At 46.9% G+C, this 18655-nt stretch overlaps 1 protein-coding gene across 1 annotated transcript in view; it reads left to right on the plus strand.

The window, feature by feature from the left end:
- Positions 1-17019, plus strand: part of LOC307089148 (traf2 and NCK-interacting protein kinase-like) — a gene marked incomplete at its 5' end in the record, with an annotated part of 24447 nt that extends 7428 nt beyond the window's left edge. Inside the window, 11 exon segments of the mRNA XM_079755275.1 lie at positions 961-1075; positions 1586-1732; positions 3368-3476; positions 4552-4728; positions 5155-5298; positions 7736-7870; positions 8875-8975; positions 9523-9672; positions 10661-10820; positions 13914-14053; positions 14675-17019. Of these exon segments, the coding sequence (XP_079611401.1) occupies positions 961-1075; positions 1586-1732; positions 3368-3476; positions 4552-4728; positions 5155-5298; positions 7736-7870; positions 8875-8975; positions 9523-9672; positions 10661-10820; positions 13914-14053; positions 14675-14758 (1462 nt within the window). The 3' untranslated portion in view covers positions 14759-17019.
- Between the last annotated feature and the right edge of the window lie 1636 nt (positions 17020-18655).

The raw sequence follows: 18655 nt of genomic DNA on the forward strand, positions 1-18655 counted from the left end.
GCATGCATGTGTGTGTGTGTTAATGTGTGTGTACGTGTGTGTGTGTGTTTTTGTGTGTGTGTGTGTGTGGGTGTATGGGTGTGTGTGTGTGTGTGTGTCAGTCTCTGTGTGTGCATTCGTGCCCATGTGTGTGTGTTTGTCTGTTTTGGGCGTGAATTATATATATGCTGGCTGCTAATTGCAACCTGTCCTTTCTATGTCGAGTTTTGAGACCGCTGATCCATTCCACACACTAAACAGTTATCTAACGACCACAGTGTATCACACCATAACAGGAGTACAGTCCACGTTACATAACGACCCCAGTGTACTTTAATGACATCATAACAGGAGAAGAGTCCACGTTGCATAACGACCCCATTGTACTTCAGAACAGCAGTGCATGTGTTTGTTACATTACGACCACAGGTTACTTTAATCACATCATAACAGCAGTACATGTGTTAGTTACATAACAACCCCAGTGTACTGTAATCACATCATAACAGCAGTGCATGTGTTTGTTACATAACAACCCCAGTGTACTGTAATCACATCATAACAGCAGTGCATGTGTTTGTTACATAACAACCCCAGTGTACTGTAATCACATCATAACAGCAGTACATGTGTTTGTTACATAACATCCCCAGTGTACTGTAATCACATCATAACAGCAGTGCATGTGTTAGTTACATAACAACCCCAGTGTACTGTAATCACATCATAACAGCAGCACATGTGTTAGTTACATAACAACCCCAGTGTACTGTAATCACATCATAACAGCAGTACATGTGTTTGTTACATAACATCCCCAGTGTACTGTAATCACATCATAACAGCAGTGCATGTGTTTGTTACATAACATCCCCAGTGTACTGTAATCACATCATAACAGCAGCACATGTGTTTGTTACATAACATCCCCAGTGTACTGTAATCACATCATAACAGCAGTACATGTGTTTGTGACGTCAGGCCGGCCGCCAGTCAGGGAGCCAATGAGGCCTTCGGGCTGACGGAGGGCCAGGACGGTCCCCATGGCGACGCCTACGGGAACCCCTCCCAGGACAGCACCCTGATGATGCGCGAGGTGGGTGACCTTTCAGAGCCCCCGCTGCCCCCTGCCCCCCTGAGAGAGGGGGGCGGGCGGCCGTGCAGGAGAGGTGAACGCCTGACCGGTTCGCCGCCGTCGTTGTGGGTTCCTGCGGCCGTGAACGCTACACACCCGCGAGGGGCCCGCCCACCTCTGGATCGATGCTTCCCCGTTGGTCCGACCGAACTGTCACTCAAACCCCCCCCCCCCCCCCTGCCCCGCCCCTCTCCAATCTAAACATACATCTTTCCCTCCACTGAGCACGAAGGTACACAACGTTTACACAACGTAGCCGCCAGTTAGCAACCATAAAGTACGGTTGCCTGATTGCTGTTGACTATGCAATAAAATAATAATAACAATAAAATTAAACACTTATTACAAAGCATAACACAATCTAGCATAGCGTCATCTACATAAACGATTTTAGCTTAGCAAAGCTAGCTTAACGTAGCTTCACCATGTAGCGTGGCTAACGTAGCCGACCCCTACCCTGTCTTTTTCCAGAAACGAAGGGACAGGAGGCGGAGCTCTGCTGCCAGCAACGGGTTCCCCGGCAACACTTATCTGTTTCCCGGCAACGCCAGCCTGCCCGATTTGGTGCAGCAAAGCACCTCCCCCTTGGTTTCCCCCGGCGACGGCTCTGGGGCCCACGTAGGTCTTCTATATAAGCAACCCCGCCCCCCCGCGCACCTGGCCCCGCCCCCTCAGCATCCCGACCCCATATATGGGCATCTATGTCCTCCTACACCCCCAGCCCCCGTCCTCATCCGTTAGTCCGGCCTGTTGCCCCCTCAGCATACAAAACCCAACCCTAGAGAAAGAGAAACCTGGAAGCTAGTTCCCTCCCTCCTCCTCCTCCTCCTCCTCCTCCTCCTCCTCCTCCCTGTTGGAACGCAGCCCCCCCCCCCCCCCCCCCCCCCCCATCTGCTTCTCTCGCCTCACCCCCCTCATGTAGGGGGGAGACGTCCCCCTTGCAGGGGGAACGCCGTCAGTTGTAGAGACCATTCTGCTGCGTCGGTCACGCTGACAGCTCAACAACCAACAACGGTTGTCAGGGTGTTTGTTCGAAGGTTTTCATTTTTTGGGGGGGGGGGGGGGAAATGTCACTTTACTCGACTGGCAGTTGGGTTTGATGGCAAACATTCCCTGTTGCTGGTCTTTTTAAAGGGATAGAGGTTCATTTGCCGCCGTTTCCTCCCCTCCTGCTTGACTGACTGCTTGAGTTCCCTGTGAATGGCGGAGCGACACGTTGAGTCTCCCAGCCTTGTTTCCCATCTTCTCCGCCCTTCTCTGACCTTTCCGTGTCCCACTGTTTCATCTCGCTGCAAAGACATGACACATGTCACCTGACCAGATCAAGGAAACACCATTAAAGTTCAAACCTAGCGTCACATGACGTAGCAACGCGTCGACAGGCTACACTAAGCCTCTGCGTTCGGCTCACCGTTTATTGCATCCTTTTGAGCAGACATTTTAGCCGTCCCTGATTGGTTAGGATTCGAACCAATGAGAAATGGCCATTTCCACACCTATCAGCGAAACGCCAGACAATAGGATTCCGACTGCAGGAATGGCGTTGATGCGCTCTGAAAGGAGAGCTGACAAAGGGCTGTAAGCCTGGGCCGGGGGCGACAGAGAGCCAACGAGGGGGAAGAGGACAGAGCCCAGACCGTTTCCTCCTTGCAGTGTTCACAGTGCAATGAATCAAAACGACATAGTCAACATTTCTGCTTTCATACTTCACCCAATCGGGTTTTCCCTTTGGCGGAAGAGTAAAGATGAATTATGTTTGAATATGAAGTACTTCGATCTCAAACGCTTTCTTCAAACTTCCTTTTTAATGAGTTTTTGACTCTATTAGTTCTAGGGCTTATCTGTCTATTAAATATCGCTGTAGATCCAAATCATTAAATTGAATTGAGAATATATATTTAGAATAGTTGACAGTTACTTTAAACCAATCAGAGTACACCGGCTGGATGGTTAAGACTCTGCTAATCAATAAAGTTCACTTTGTTCATCATACTGTATAACATGGAACAACATTGAAAGTTTCACTCACTCAAAGCTGATCGAAGATCTCTACTCATGGACGATTTCTTCTAATGACCTTTATCATTATTTGGCCAGAGAAAAACTGTACATTTCGTTCACTTTGACAGTTCTCAGTATGTCCCATGTATGTGTTGCAATTCAATTGGTCGCGATACTTTCTACCAACTGTCAAAAGGAACAACAACAACTGGCTGATTGTAGGCCCCTCCCCTTTCTCTCTTTGATTGATAGTACGGTATGGTAAGTGGGAGTGGCTCCAAGGCTTCCTTCACCCCATTCGTTGATCCGAGGGTCTACGGAACCTCCCCCACCGATGACGACGATGAGAACTCCGCCTCAGGTATGTCCGTCCATCTGTCCATCATGTCTGTCTATATGTACACATCTACATCTCTCCATATATCTATGGCTGTGTATCTATTGGTAAGTCGGTCCATGTATCAATATCTATAGGAGTGTCTGTCTGTATCTCATAACTTGATCCATGACGGAATGTGTCATAATGTAGTACCACAGAGAGGTGACCTTGCCATTGACTTGAGCCGATCAGAAGAGTTAGTGTTCCGGTCCTTGAAGGAAAACAAGAGGAGAGTCACCACTTGACCTTCCTACACGCTAGCCGGGAATAAACTGCAATTATTCTGAAAACACTCTTGAACAATCTCTTAAAATGGGTGACACAGCACTGAGGGATGTTATCGAGACAGCTTTCATCTCAACAAAAGCTTTTAGTGTAGTCGATTGTTCTTCTCTTAGTTCAAATATACCGTCAATACGTTCCCGATAGCAGAATAAATCAATCAACATCAGCGGCAGCCATCTTTGTTGAGGTTGAAAATCCTCATCGTCAATGTGTTTATCCTTCCTCATGTGAGATAAATGGTTGTGATTGGGCGGAAATCTTTTTGTAAGACAGACCTTATCTGCAGAGCAAATTAATCATGAGCTTGCTGGATGCGTCCGGTTCCCAGGCTAACTACATGCAGTCCTAGAACTCTAAGACTACTGTAAGAGTATCTAGTACTCTAAGACTACTGTAAGAGTACCTGGTACTGTAAGACTACTGTAAATGTACTCAGTACTCTAAGACTACTGTAAACGTACCTAGTACTGTAAGACTACTTTAAATGTACCTAGTACTCTAAGACTACTGTAAGAGTACCGAGTACTGTGAGACTACTGTAAGAGTACCTGGTACTGTAAGACTACTGTAAACGTACCTAGTACTGTAAGACTACTTTAAATGTACCTAGTACTCTAAGACTACTGTAAGAGTACCGAGTACTGTGAGACTACTGTAAGAGTACCTGGTACTGTAAGACTACTATAAGACTACCTGGTACTGTCTGAAGTGTACACCAACACCTCCTATCGAATCGCTGATCGTGTCACTGTTCGATTGCTCCTGTCTGCAGCACTGTTTGCCGATGAGCTCCTGAGGCAGGAGCAGGAGCAGGCCCGACTAAACGAGGCCAGGAAGATCTCGGTGGTCAACGTGAACCCCACCAACATCCGACCCCACAGCGACACCCCAGAGATCCGCAAGTACAAGAAGCGCTTCAACTCGGAGATCCTGTGCGCTGCGCTCTGGGGTGAGCCTGACCCGGAGGGTTGTTCTCCTTCATGTCGGGATTACCTTAGTCTTTAACGGTGTACACTCCCCGTGTGTCAGCAAAGTGGTTTCACAGTGCCCGGGGTGTTGTTAAAAATCAATTCACAATTTGTCGATTCAAAGATGTTATTATAACGTGTGTGTTTGTTTGCGTGTGTGCGTGCGTGCAAATGTGTGTGTGTGTGTGTGTGCGTGCGAATGTGTGTGTGTGTGTGTTTGTGTGTGTGTGTGTGTGTGTGTGCGTCCGTGCAAATGTGTGTGTCTGTGTGTGTCCATGGGTGTGAATGTGTGCTTCCGTGTGTTTGTGTGTATGGATGTGCACGTGCGTGTGTGTGTGTCTGCGTGTATGTGTTTGTATGTGTGCGTGCATGTGAATGTGTGTGTGCGTGCGTCTGTGTGCGTGCAGGCGTCAACCTGCTGGTGGGGACGGAGAACGGTCTCATGCTGCTGGACCGTAGCGGCCAGGGGAAGGTCTACAACCTCATCAACCGCCGGCGCTTCCAGCAGATGGACGTCCTGGAGGGCCTCAACGTGCTGGTCACCATCTCCGGTGGGCACGCCCTCTGACACGCCCTGACACTCCCACCTTCTGAAACGCCCACCTTCTGACACGCCCTGACACGCCCACCTTCTGACACGCCCACCCTCTGACACGCCCATCTTCTGACACGCCCACATTCTGACACGCCCATCATCGGACACACCCACCCTCTGACACGCCCACCTTTGGACACGCCCACATACATCCTCTGACCCGCCCACCATCTGACACGCCCACCATCTGTCACGCCCACCCTCTGACAGACACGCCCACCCTCTGACCCATCCACCATCTGACACGCCCACCTTCAGACACGCCCACCCTCTGACACACCCACCCTCTGACACGCCCACCATCTGACACGCCCACCTTCAGACACGCCCACAATACACAATAGACATCATTACGAGACTAATGTGGAACATAAGCTAAATTGGCTAATTCAACCTTTTCTCGGCTCTGACTGGGCCCATCTTTTGGGCATCAAACCAAGCACCCTCTGTGTACAGCGTTTGTCAGGAGAGGAAGAAGCCTGGGCTCATCTTAGTTAATTTTGCATCAAGTTTCTCTAGGACAGGTACTGGATTCTATCCCCAGTGTCCATGGCAAGCCTGGGTGGCAAACCTGTAGAGCAGGATGCCATATCTCCCAGCTGGTCTTTAATGACCGTGCGTCATTCACTCAGGTCGTCATTCACTCAGGTCGCTTTGGATGAAAGCGTCTGCTAAATGAGTAACAGGTATTGAGGACTCAAACCTTTTCATTATGAAGTGAGGTCAGTCCACCCCGGGACACGTCTCCATATCTGCAGGACCTCCAGGCTGTTTAAACCTCGTCCTTTAAGGTTGCATACAGCGACAGCTGAGCCCGGAAGGTCTTTCAAGCAGAGAATGAAAAGCGCCTGAAGCAGGAAATTACACTGAACATCGTATACCCGAACCACAACACAATGGCTCTATTCTCACTCTCCTGTCCTCCCTGAGAGGACCCTTATCTTATCGCAGTATCGTGTTTTGTGAGGGCATTCATTCCACAGTCTGCTTGTGAGTGCACTTGAGAATCAACATAATAAGCCGCTGAACCACTGAGCATTAATATCCATTTCAACACCACTTCTAAAAACCGCTTCACTTCGTCTCCCTGCAAAATCGGTGTCTCAGGTAGTCCATAACGTAGAGAAGCGAATTGTTCTACCGTAAACGGGACTATCCGTCTGCAGTGTCTCTCGCTTTGACCTTGTTAGCGTTTATTTGGTACGCTTACATTTAGCAGACATTTTTATCCGAAGTGGCTTACAACGGTCCATAGACACAATCACCAACACCAACGGCGGTGTCAACCAAGCATGGAGACAGCCAGCTCGTCGGGAGCAGTCAGGATGAGGCGTCTTGCTCAGGGACTGGTCGTAACACTAGCTAGGAGGAGCCGGGGATTGAACTAGCAACCTTCTGGTTATAAGTCAACCCTCTCTACCTCCTGAGCAAAGACCAATCGTTTGTGATGCTCATGTGGTTTGTTAGATTGCTTCTCCACCCTGGGGACGAATGACATGTTTATGGGGTCATGGGAGATTACTGAATAGTATGCTATAGATATCTGATGATTTGATCAGATTTCTTTATTCAGTCGCCCCTGTATATACACACACCCTAATGCATGCTGGTAGCCTCATGATTTCGTAGCTGCATGATTCATAGCCCCTAGCGAACAGGTCCGATGTCATATCTGTGTGGTGCAATGCGTTCAGTGGGCTGTGTGATGTCACAGGCGGAGTCGGATCAGTTTAAAACGATGGAAGTAGAGCATAACAAAGTACGACAGACATCCCCTAAACATCGTGTCACGGTCCAAAAGCTGTTGGGAACCACTGGCTCATTTTATTGGCAAACATAAAGTATGGATAGGAGCATATAGGAGCTAGACCCAAAAGGAGGTGCGTTTCTTTGTTTAAGCCCGCCTCTTAAATGAATCCATGACTTGCACTTTCTGCTGCTCCTTTATTGTTCCGCTTGTGTTTTATTTTACTTTTTAAGCGCTGGCACTTAACGTACGCACTTATTGTATGTTGTCAGCTTTGCACTTAAAGAAAAGAACTTAGCATTGTGTAGCATCTTCTCCGGGTTATCTCTGTTGTCTGAGGGAAAGGGTTTACATGGCGATTGTTAGTGCTTGGCACTTGGTTCAATGAACGTCCTCACTGTACCGACGACGATATATTGTTTCTCTTTCTTCTGACAAATGTAGTTATTGTAAGTCGCTTTGGATAAAAGCACCTGCTAAATGCCCTCAATGTAAATGTAAATGTAGGCATTGTGGGCATTGCAGTTTTGCACAAAAAGGAAATCTACCTTTCCACACAGTCGGGTTGATTTAAAAAGAGATTATATTCTTGCATCCTGGAACAAAGGGGCGGATATTCATCTAACTGTACCGTGTTCGTCTTCAGGTAAGAAGAACAAGCTGCGCGTGTACTACCTGTCCTGGCTTAGGAACCGGATCCTCCACAACGACCCTGAGGTGGAGAAGAAGCAGGGCTGGATCACCGTGGGGGAGTTGGAGGGGTGTGTGCACTACAAAGTCGGTACGTACCTCACTGCCTGTACGCCCGGGGCGAGAGACACCCACGACGACAGAGGGAGAGAGAGGGAGAGGGAGAGAGAGACCCACGACGACAGAGGGAGAGAGAGGGAGAGGGAGAGAGAGAGAGACCCACGACGACAGAGGGAGAGAGAGAGAGAGAGAGAGAGACCCACGACGACAGAGGGAGAGAGAGAGAGGGAGAGAGAGAGAGAGACCCACGACGACAGAGGGAGAGAGAGAGAGAGGGAGAGAGAGAGAGACCCATGACGACAGAGGGAGAGAGAGAGAGACCCACGACGACAGAGGGAGGGAGAGAGAGAGAGAGAGACCCACGACGACAGAGGGGGAGAGAGGGAGAGAGAGAGAGAGACCCACAACGACAGAGGGAGAGAGAGAGGGAGAGAGAGAGAGAGACCCACAACGACAGAGAGAGAGGGAGAGAGAGAGGGAGAGAGAGAGACACCCACGACGACAGAGTGAGGGAGAGAGAGAGAGAGACCCACGACGACAGAGGGAGGGAGAGGGAGAGAGAGAGAGAGAGAGACCCGCGACGACAGAGGGAGAGAGAGAGAGAGACGGAGAGAGAGAGAGAGAGACCCACGACGACAGAGGGAGGGAGAGAGAGAGAGAGACCCAAGACGACAGAGGTCGAGAGAGGGAGAGAGAGAGAGAGAGAGAGACCCACAACGACAGAGGAAGAGATAGAGAGACACTCACAATGACAGAGAGCGAGAGAGAGAGAATAGCAAAGATCACGTTTGAGGATGTGACTCATGCTTACCCAACTTTATTTGATTATTGATCAATTGACCGATGATGATGTTGGATTAAATTGATGTATAATAGTAAACTACCAGATGGAGGAGTGGGGGAAAGAGAATTTGATATGGAGCATTCATAGTGATCGTTACGATACGTTTTTCCAACACAACACACTAACATTTAAACTAAACGGAGACCTCAGCCTGCCTCTGTGTGAAACATGTTTGTTTCTTTGTCTCCCAGTCAAGTACGAGAGGATAAAGTTCCTTGTGATCGCCCTGAAGAACGCGGTGGAGATCTACGCCTGGGCCCCCAAACCCTACCACAAGTTCATGGCCTTCAAGGTGAGACCTTCACAAACACACCCACACACACACACACACACACACACTCTCATCCACCACTTGAGCTGGTTTTGATTTGTTTTATTCGTCGTATTAACAGCATTTTTTTTTCTGTCACCCCATTCATTTTTTTTATAGTTTATATTTCATTATGATGTGTAATTAAAAACCAAATTTCCCCTTTGAATCAATTTCCTCTTTAGAGATTAATGAGGTAATTACTTTCTTACTCCATTTTGTATTGAAATGACAATCTAAATGTTCTCTGTACGTCTCTCTCTCTCTCTCTCTCTCTCTCCCCCACCCTCTTTCTTTCTCTCTTTCTCTCTCTCTCTCCCCCACTCTCTCTCTCTCTCTGTCTCTGTCTCTGTCTCTGTCTCTGTCTCTGTCTCTGTCTCTTTCTCTCTCTCGCTCTCCCTCTATCTCTCTCTTTCTCTCTCTCTCTCTCTCTCTCTCTCTCTCTCTCTCTCTCTCTCTGTCTCTCGCTCTCTCTGTCTCTCTCTCTCTGCTCTCTCTCTCTCCCTCTCTCTCTCCCTCGTTCGCCCAGTCGTTCACTGAGCTGCAGCACCGCCCTCAGCTGGTTGACCTGACGGTGGAGGAGGGTCAGAGGTTAAAGGTCATCTACGGGTCCAGCGTGGGCTTCCATGTCATCGACGTTGACTCTGGCAACCCGTACGACATCTACATCCCCTCCCATGTAAGAGCCCCGAGGCTGGTGATTTATGAATGAAACCGTCCGTATGAATACATGGAGCACACTAGTACACTGATCAATATCGGTATGGGCTTAGATGTAAACACCTTCGTTTGCATTCTTGTCAGTGTATTCATTCTTCATTCATTTATTCATTATGTGCGTTGCTCCAAAGGGTCACCGTTGACCTTAATCTGATTATTCAACCTATATGCTAACGAAGGTGTGCATGTAAATATACTTAAATGAATGAATGAATAAATGAATGAATGAATGAATGAATCAATCAATGGATGGATGAATTTAAGAATTGTGAAGCATAGACCATGTTTTAGATTTTGAGTGTGTTTTTATAAGGTGAAGAAGTGAGTAAGTGAGTGAGTGAATGAGTGAGCGAGTGACTCATGAGAAAGCTGACCCCCCCGCCCCTCTTGAACACGCATCATTGGCTGCGCTCACGAGTCAGACGGGGAGACCCCGAGGCGGTTACCTTGGCAACCGCCTCGTCACTCTTCTGTCTGTCTCCTCTGGCGGCGGGAGAGTGTGGGCTAATCTTCATCACCATCATCATCCTCAGCCCTGTTGCCATGGAGACATGGAGTGTGATGGGATTTGTGTGGGGGGACACTATTGTTGCAGCAGTTTCTCTCCTCGTGTAAGGTGTGGGGGGGGGGGGAGAAGAGAGACAGAGATAGAGAGACAGAGAGAGAGAGAGAGAGAGAGAGAGAGAGAGAGAGAGAGAGAGAGAAAGAGAGTGAGAGAGATTGACAAAGACAGAGAGAGAGAGTCCTGTATAGCCACCCCCCCCCCCGGTCTTGGTAGACATGGCCCGGTCCTCCTCCTTCTCCTCCTCCCCACCACCACCACCACCACCCAGCTGACCGACCGACCGACCCCACCCCGCCCCCAACCTAGCTCCTGGCAAACAACTCCCTCCTGTGTGATCCCCCTCCCCCTCCCCCCCCCACCCACCCCCCCCCCCCCCCGGCAGATCCAGAGCCAGGTGACCCCCCACGCCATCGTGGTGCTGCCCAAGACGGACGGCATGGAGATGTTGCTGTGCTACGAGGACGAGGGCGTCTACGTCAACACCTACGGCCGCATCACCAAGGACGTGGTGCTGCAGTGGGGCGAGATGCCCACCTCCGTCGGTACGTCTCCCCCCCCCCCCCCTCCCCCCTCCCACCCAGTCCCGTCCTCCCCCCGTCGGCTCGCTTGACTCCGCCCCGGCCAACTGCGCACACACACACACACACACACGCCTCACTTTGACCTTTGACCTCTGACCCCCGTTTTCCAGAGGTGTCAGTAGGTGGCCGGTTCCTTAGACGCACCTGCTTGCAGTTTCACTTTCTCTTTCACTTACTGTTCTTCACCTCCCTTCTTCCTCCCTCCTTTCCTCCCTACCCTTCCCCCCGTCGCCAGGCTTCTCTTCCTAAACAGAGGCCAGAGCTCGACTCCTTCTCTTTCACCTGCAGAGATTTCCATCCACTGCATGAATAAAGCCGTCGGTATGCTTCAAACTAAAATGGAGTTAAATAGGAGGTTATCAGTTATGGCTTTGCGCTCGCCAGTGTCTTATTGATTTGATTATTAATTGTCAGTCCCTTTCCAGACTTTTTTATCCAAAACGTACAGTGAAGGTTGATGACCTGCTGTCATTATGACGCACTTTGGCGTTGTGGCATCAGGTAGACAGGTGGCCAGGTAGACCCTACAGATACACCTCCGTCAAGTCACAGAATCACCTCTCTATCCTGTTTCAATTTCACACCATGTGAACGTTTTCAGTAGAAGTGTACCCTCTGTAGATTCAGCAGCTAACACCTCGTGTTGTGTTGTGTTGCGTTGCGTTCCCCCCCCCGGGATAATCCTGGGACATTGCCGTTGATGTTACTGTTTTCAGTGCTAAGTGTGAAATATCACACGTACCAATTCTAACTCAGATCTCCCTCCTCGCCTCTGAGGCAGTCAGTAGTCTGTTTTCTCCTCTGACATAACATAATCCACCACAGAAAACCTGAAATGAAGGAAAGACTTGCATGAGATACAATGGTTTAAGATTGCAAATGTTAGAATACTTTCTAGCCAAGGGCTTTCAGTCCTAGGAACCACAGTTGGGATTTCATGTTGAAGTCCCTGTGTGGAATCCTTTCCCAATCACCTCCACTGCTGGTGTGGTTATTGTTCCCGGTGTTGTTGCTGCAGCGATGCCATGGTTACTAGAGGAATACAGGAAGCAAACACTCAACTCGGCCAAAACCACAGGGTGGGGAAACAAGTCGAGTCCAGCGCTCTGTCTCGCCAGGCATGGGACAAAATGTCCCACACCCTCTCCTGGTCCACAAACACTTTATATTTATTATATTCTTTATTTAACCATGTTTAGTCTCATTGAGATTAAAATCTATTTTGCAAGAGAGACCTGGCCAAGACGGACAGCAGTAGCAGCAGTTCCAACATAAAACACAAGACAAAGTACAAGTTCAATACTGAGTGCAATAGTAATAATACATATAGATCAGTGGTATTCACTATTTTTTTCAGGAGAGCCGCACTGACAGGACGACGTCAACAGGAGAGCCATTTTTACCTCAAAGTATCAAAAGCTATAAATCCAGTCATAAATAAGTATGCCTGCCTAATAATATGTCCTCCCTGAAGCAGTATTTCCCACAGAATTTTGTGAAACTGTGGAGGGAACCCGGTCCTTAGCGGGGTCCGGGGGCATGCTCCCCCGGAAGAAAATTTGGTACCTTTTAACCTGGAATGCATCAATCTGTTACACTTTGAGAGGAAAATTAAGACTTGTGTGACTGTGTGCTATTTTCTGGAATAATGTGGAGACACTGGGTCACATAACATGGAAGCTATTGAAGAATAAGTTAATAAGAATAAGTCCATCCAAAGAGCACATTCTCTCTTGTTATGCAGGAAAACCGCCAATCTGGCAACCCCGCTGTCAGCGTAGAGCCGAGCAAGTTTAAAAATATTTTCTAGACAAGGCTATATTTCCACCTTTTAATGCCGCTGTTGATTTATTTTTTAAATAATTGTTTGTATTGTTTTTTTAAATATCTGTATTCACTGCATGATCATATCACTGTATATTTTTACCGCCATGCGAGCCGCAAATAGAGGCTTGGCGAGCCGCATGTGGCTTGCGAGCCGTGCAATGAGTAATGCTGATATAGATCATTGACTAAAATATTTGAGTCCGACATCGAACTCTTTACAACAGCTTTAAATTCACTGAGAGTAATTAGGTCTTGCAGCTTGAGCTGCTTTGGTAGGTCATTCCAGGAAGATGGTGCAAAAACCTTAAAGGCCTTATTTGCTAGTTCTGTCCGCGCTTCAGCAACTGTCATAAGGACCATGTCCTGATGTTTGTTCACCATCTGTATCCTGAATCGATATACTTCATGTGTTGTATGTTGTTTCTTTTTAACCTCGTTTTTTTGGGGAGGGCCATGAACGCTGGCCCCTGTTAGAACGAGTTTTAATGCCACAAGCATTTTCAGATCCCCACCCCCACTTCAGACATCCACGTCTACATGGAAACTCTTTCCGTCCAGACAGGTCAGGCTCCAGTCATGTCATTCAGCACGGTGGCGTCCGTTTAATTCTATCCCGAGGGAAACTCTGTAAACGAGCCGTCCAATGGCAGCGAATACAGCAGATAGTTCCACCCCCCCCCCCCTCACATGGGCTACAGATCCTCCACTTAAATGAGTCAGCCCTGCCGAGTCTGGCTTTAAATAGGACCATACAAAGCTAGCACCAGGCAGAATGCAGGAGCGGACAATACTGTTAATGTCAACCGTCAACTGAACGCAGAGATCCTCAGCATACGTCCCCTACCAGTCCATCAAAGAACACAACTGCAGAAGATCGTTTTCCAGCCAATGTAATAGTCAAAACAGTGATTGATTATATCACAAGTGCGAGACCTCTCAAAAGCCGACCATTGCTCATAATCTTGACATTGACGTACGATTGGTCGATCCCGACGACCCTGTGAAAACCAAGACGGGATTTAATTGGTTGTTTAGAAACTGCTGCAATGATTCCCTCCCAGGGGCGTGGCCGAAGGAGGTGTGAGGGGCGTGGCCCGGGATGTGATTGGTTCCGCTGTCACTATGCTACTGATCTCTCTCCTTTGCAATCCCTCCTCTGTGTGTGTGTGTGTGTGTGTGTGTGTGTGTGTGTGTGTGTGTGTGTGTGTGTGTGCGCGTGTGTCACAGCCTACATCCACTCCAACCAGATCATGGGATGGGGGGAGAAGGCCATTGAGATCCGGTCCGTGGAGACGGGACACCTCGACGGAGTTTTCATGCACAAGCGAGCTCAGCGACTAAAGTTCCTGTCGGAGAGGAACGACAAAGTGAGTGTGGAGCGGGTTTCTGTCTTCCTCACGCTCTCGTTTTCCCCCTTATACTGTTTATCACTCATTCAGGCATTCAGGCGCGGGTAGGGGGAAGGTATCTCACTCAAGGATGCTCCACAGTTAAAGGGGTGATGTTATGCCACCAGGTGGCTTTTCCTGTGTTTAAGTGACATCAACTGTGAGTACCAACCAGATGTACGACGGATAGATGAGCAACATTTGCTACAGTACACTGGGTAGGCTGGTGGACTGATCTATCGAGTACACATCTATGTGGACGCTTCCACTTGTGATGTCACTAAAACACAGGAAAAAGGCAGATTGAATTGTAATGGCTAATCACACTCATACCTGGTGGCATAATATCACCCCTTTAAGCAGTGGAAAAGGGGGATCAAACCCAGAACCTAGAAGCTGAAGGTCAAACACCCAAGGCACTACACTCATCCCCAAACAAAACGAGGCAGAAGGATACACTTATACAACGATCAAATGATCTAAAATAAGAAAACGAAATTCTGTGAGGACCACTGTGTGCGTTTTGTACTTTTTAGTCATCTTTGCCCTTCATCAGAGTGACATCCTCTTCATCAGCGTGTGTGGTGGTGTCGCCCGCAGGTGTTCTTCGCTTCGGTCCGGTCCGGCGGCAGCAGCCAGGTGTTCTTCATGACGCTGAACAGGAGCTCCATGATGAACTGGTAACCGTCTCGACCCAGAGAGGAGAGCCGATGCAAGGGCACACGGAGCAGCCAACCCCCCCCCCCCCATCCCCCATTCCCCCGCCCGCGTCCCCCCCTCCAAAAAAAAAGTTAAACGACTACTAGAGATGTTCAACCCTCTCCGCTGACACAACCCACTCCTACTCTAGCAAATTCAATGAATATACCCCCAACATCCCCATCCCTGAAACCACGCCCTCCATCCATGGGGGGTGGGGGGCTGCTACTCAACGTAAGGTACGGCTGCCCCCGCTGACTACGAGGGACACCGGTTCCTCTCCTCGGGACCTTTTTGTACGGCGGACGCCGATTCATCTCGGATGTTCCCCCGGGTGTTTCTGGGGTCGCCGGACACCGTTCAATGTTAACCGGAAAGCAGACTAACTACATGTTAAGTAGCCTTGTGGTTTGTTGCTCATCTTGAGCACGGAAGTAGTTTTCTCTGTAGCGTAGGTTCCGAGAAGGCGCGGCCGGTGGTACTACTGCCGCTCTGTGCTGTTTAAATCAGTGTATCGCTCTCTCTCTCTCGCTCCCTCACTCTCTCTCCCTCTATGATTAAGCACAGGATAAAATAATCAACGCAGATCTTGGGTTTTCAAATGACGTTCGCACCTTCGTGTGACGGTTGGAATCAATATTGTTGTGGGGACAAACGTTCCGGGCGCCCCCCGATTTAAAAAAGAAACGTCTCTGTTGTAGAGGGAGAACAGCAAAATAACTTGATAGAACCTCTGAAGAGTGTAGGCCGTTCATCTGTCGATGTCTGTCCGATTTTAATGCATTTCTATTCCCGCTGTCGACAAATTAGATCTATGGGGAAAGATGGCAAATTACAAAACAATTAACGTCAAGCAAGCTTCTCTTGCTTGGATCACAGATCAACAAACAAAACGATTGCTTAGTACATTACCATAATCAATGTAGTGCACCTTTCTTCCTTACTCACTTTTACTTTGTTTTCTGCAAGTACACAGAGAATCCCATACGCTCTTTGCGTCTGAAAAGTACAGGAGTTCCTTTTTCCAAAACTCCTCATTGTTGATTTAAGATGCTTTTTCTTGCTGTAGGGACTTTGACATATCAAAAAAAAGAAAAGAAGCAAATCATACTTCTCTTAACACAGATCCCAAGATCTTAACTCCAATTTTTTTTGGATCCATAGGTACACAAGTGATACATCACAAAGCTTGAATTTTTAATAAAATCTTTTGTACCTTTTTTACCATTTTCTTTTTGAAATATCTAACATTAAATTCTACCAAGACAAGAAGATGGCATCACAAAAGACAGAGATAGAGTCACTGAGTCCTTATAACAGTGTAACCTGGAGAAAACAAAGTGTGTAGATATTGTAATGTTGCTCTCTCTCTCTCTCACACACACACACACACACACACACACACACACACACACACACACACACACACACACACACACAGAACTCAAATCTGAGCACCAGTTTTGCCAAAAAGAATTTGGCCCAGTTTCCAATCTGTGGCAGTTCCCTGTGCATCTCCCCCCAACCACTTAAAACTTCCACTTTCCTGTGTATATTGCACTTGTATAAATACACATTTTTACTGTGAAGGACCCCAATCAACTTCGCAATCTGACACTGCAGATTGTGTCAGAGCAGTTGTCGGGAAAGATCCAACATTCTCTTCCCTTCTACAGACTTGCGCAGATTGCTAAACTAAAACGTAGTTAAGGATCTGTTGTTTTGTCCTTAGTTACTGACATTCAGGCGTTATGTACATCGCCTGTGTGTGTTGTTCATGTCACTAAGTGGTTTAGCTTGATGCTAGTATGCTGGGTTGTCTAGTCGTCGAGTAGAATAAGGAAGGGCCAGTGTGATGTAATTCTTTGCCCGACTAAGGGACAACAGTTCCACTGCCTAGACTGACAAATGGGAAAATCAAATGGGAGATAAAAAATATCTTCCTAAAATGCCGACAGGCTATTTTGAGGTTTGAATACAGATTTTGGATGTGGCAAAGAAACTTTTGAAAATCGCTAGCATGTCCTAGCTTAGCGCTTCAGCGTTTGATTCTCTGACCTTAGTTGCAAGGCAATCCCATACTTAATTAGGCAACAAATAAATGTTTTAAAATGTAGTACTCGGACTGATAAAGATTTCCCCCAGTGGTGTTTCTAATGTCACGTTTTAACGATTTAAAATTATACATTGTTTCTAAAAGGCTTTTTTTGTTGCTTTTTTAGTAGAAAGAAAATAACAAACTGGAATATATACAAAAGTCCCAAAAGACAACTTTACTTTACTCTACAACCCAGGCTTATATTATATTATTTGTGTTCATCATTTTAGAGTTTGGGAGGTAGTAGATTTACAATTTTAAATAAAGGCATAGCAACAATTCTGAACATGTTTGCACAAGGTACTCCAATGCGTACAAGAAAAGGTTCCATATTATTCCATACTTATTTACATTGGAATGTTTCAAGCAAGTACACTGAGTAAGCACGTACAATATGTTCTCAATGTCTTACCCGATGACTGTTTAGTACTAACTTTTTATTTTTGACACACATTTGAAAGATTATTGTTAAACATTTCTGTTAAGTGAATCAAACCTAGTCCCTGGTTTCGTTGGCCTGTACCTCCATGCCCACAAGCGCATTGGTTCAGTGGGATGGTGGAAGCCGTTTATGGTGGACTAGATAATAGTGGATATCAGGCAGATGGAAAGGAGCACAGTTAAGTGTTTTACAGAGAAGGCAGGCAACGTTCTGGGACCACAGATTTAAATATATATATGTAAAGGCATTTTAGCTATATCAGCATTCATTTTACAGAAAGACAAAAAAATAATTCATGAGAAATCTTAGTTGTCTTTCTACAGCATAAAGAAAAAAATCTATAATAATTTCTAAAAACAAAATGTAATGATGATGATAATGATGAAATAAATACAATGTTTTTATTGTGGTATTATTGGTGTTCAGTTTTTTTATGTACAAGACCAATGCGTGCGTGCATGTGTGTGTGTGTGTGTGTGTTAACGTGATTATGCAGGGGTACGTCCCCATAAATATTTAGAAAACATGCATGTGTCTCTCTCCCCCCCCCCCCCAATAAAAACATTAGAGCAGGGGACTTTTATTTTGAAAAATAGACTCACTCGCCCTCTCTCACAGACATAGACTTTCTAATATTTATTTTTTACGTGAATATGTGCCATGAGCACATTTTAATTGATCGACTGAATCATAAATATTTAAATCAATAAATCATTCCTGAGAGCCTAAATGCATTTTATCCAACATATTTTGAATTGCCTTATGGTGCCTGAATTTTGTATTATCCTTAACATAAATAAAGCTGAAATGTGCACCTAACATTGTACCAGAATGCAGGAATGGAGGTGTGTCTACACAACATGCTGCTGCTGAACCTAAGCAGCAAACTTCCCTCAACAGCGGCTTGGCCTTGCATTATAATCAGGTCCAGTCAGGTTCAACTGCCCCAGGCTATGGAGGAGAGGGAGGACTCTCAAGAGGGTTATTCTATAGTTCCCCCCCAGGTACGGGGAGCTAACCTAGGTGCTGAAATGTTAAACACTGTCACTTATCGCGGTGGTGCTGAATTCCGCATGGCCATGTGTTTCTTAGGGGAAAATGTTAATGCCAGAGAACGAATAAACAATAGATATAATCAATAATCAAATAAGGAGAGCAGGGGTTTTACTGTTACTAAGTAGGATCTGTAAGTAGGTTGCTGGCCATACTTTGCCTGACCAAAAAATGCCAACATATACCTCTGTTTTATGTGTATTTGCATTCATTGTAAATCGTCTGCTTAATTTAAGCACATTTTCTTATGTGGCCAGATTGTCACTAACAATTCCATAAAGATTTTTTG

Source organism: Pollachius pollachius (assembly GCF_949987615.1).
Source record: "Pollachius pollachius genome assembly, chromosome: 17".
In the NCBI taxonomy this organism is placed as follows: domain Eukaryota; kingdom Metazoa; phylum Chordata; class Actinopteri; order Gadiformes; family Gadidae; genus Pollachius; species Pollachius pollachius.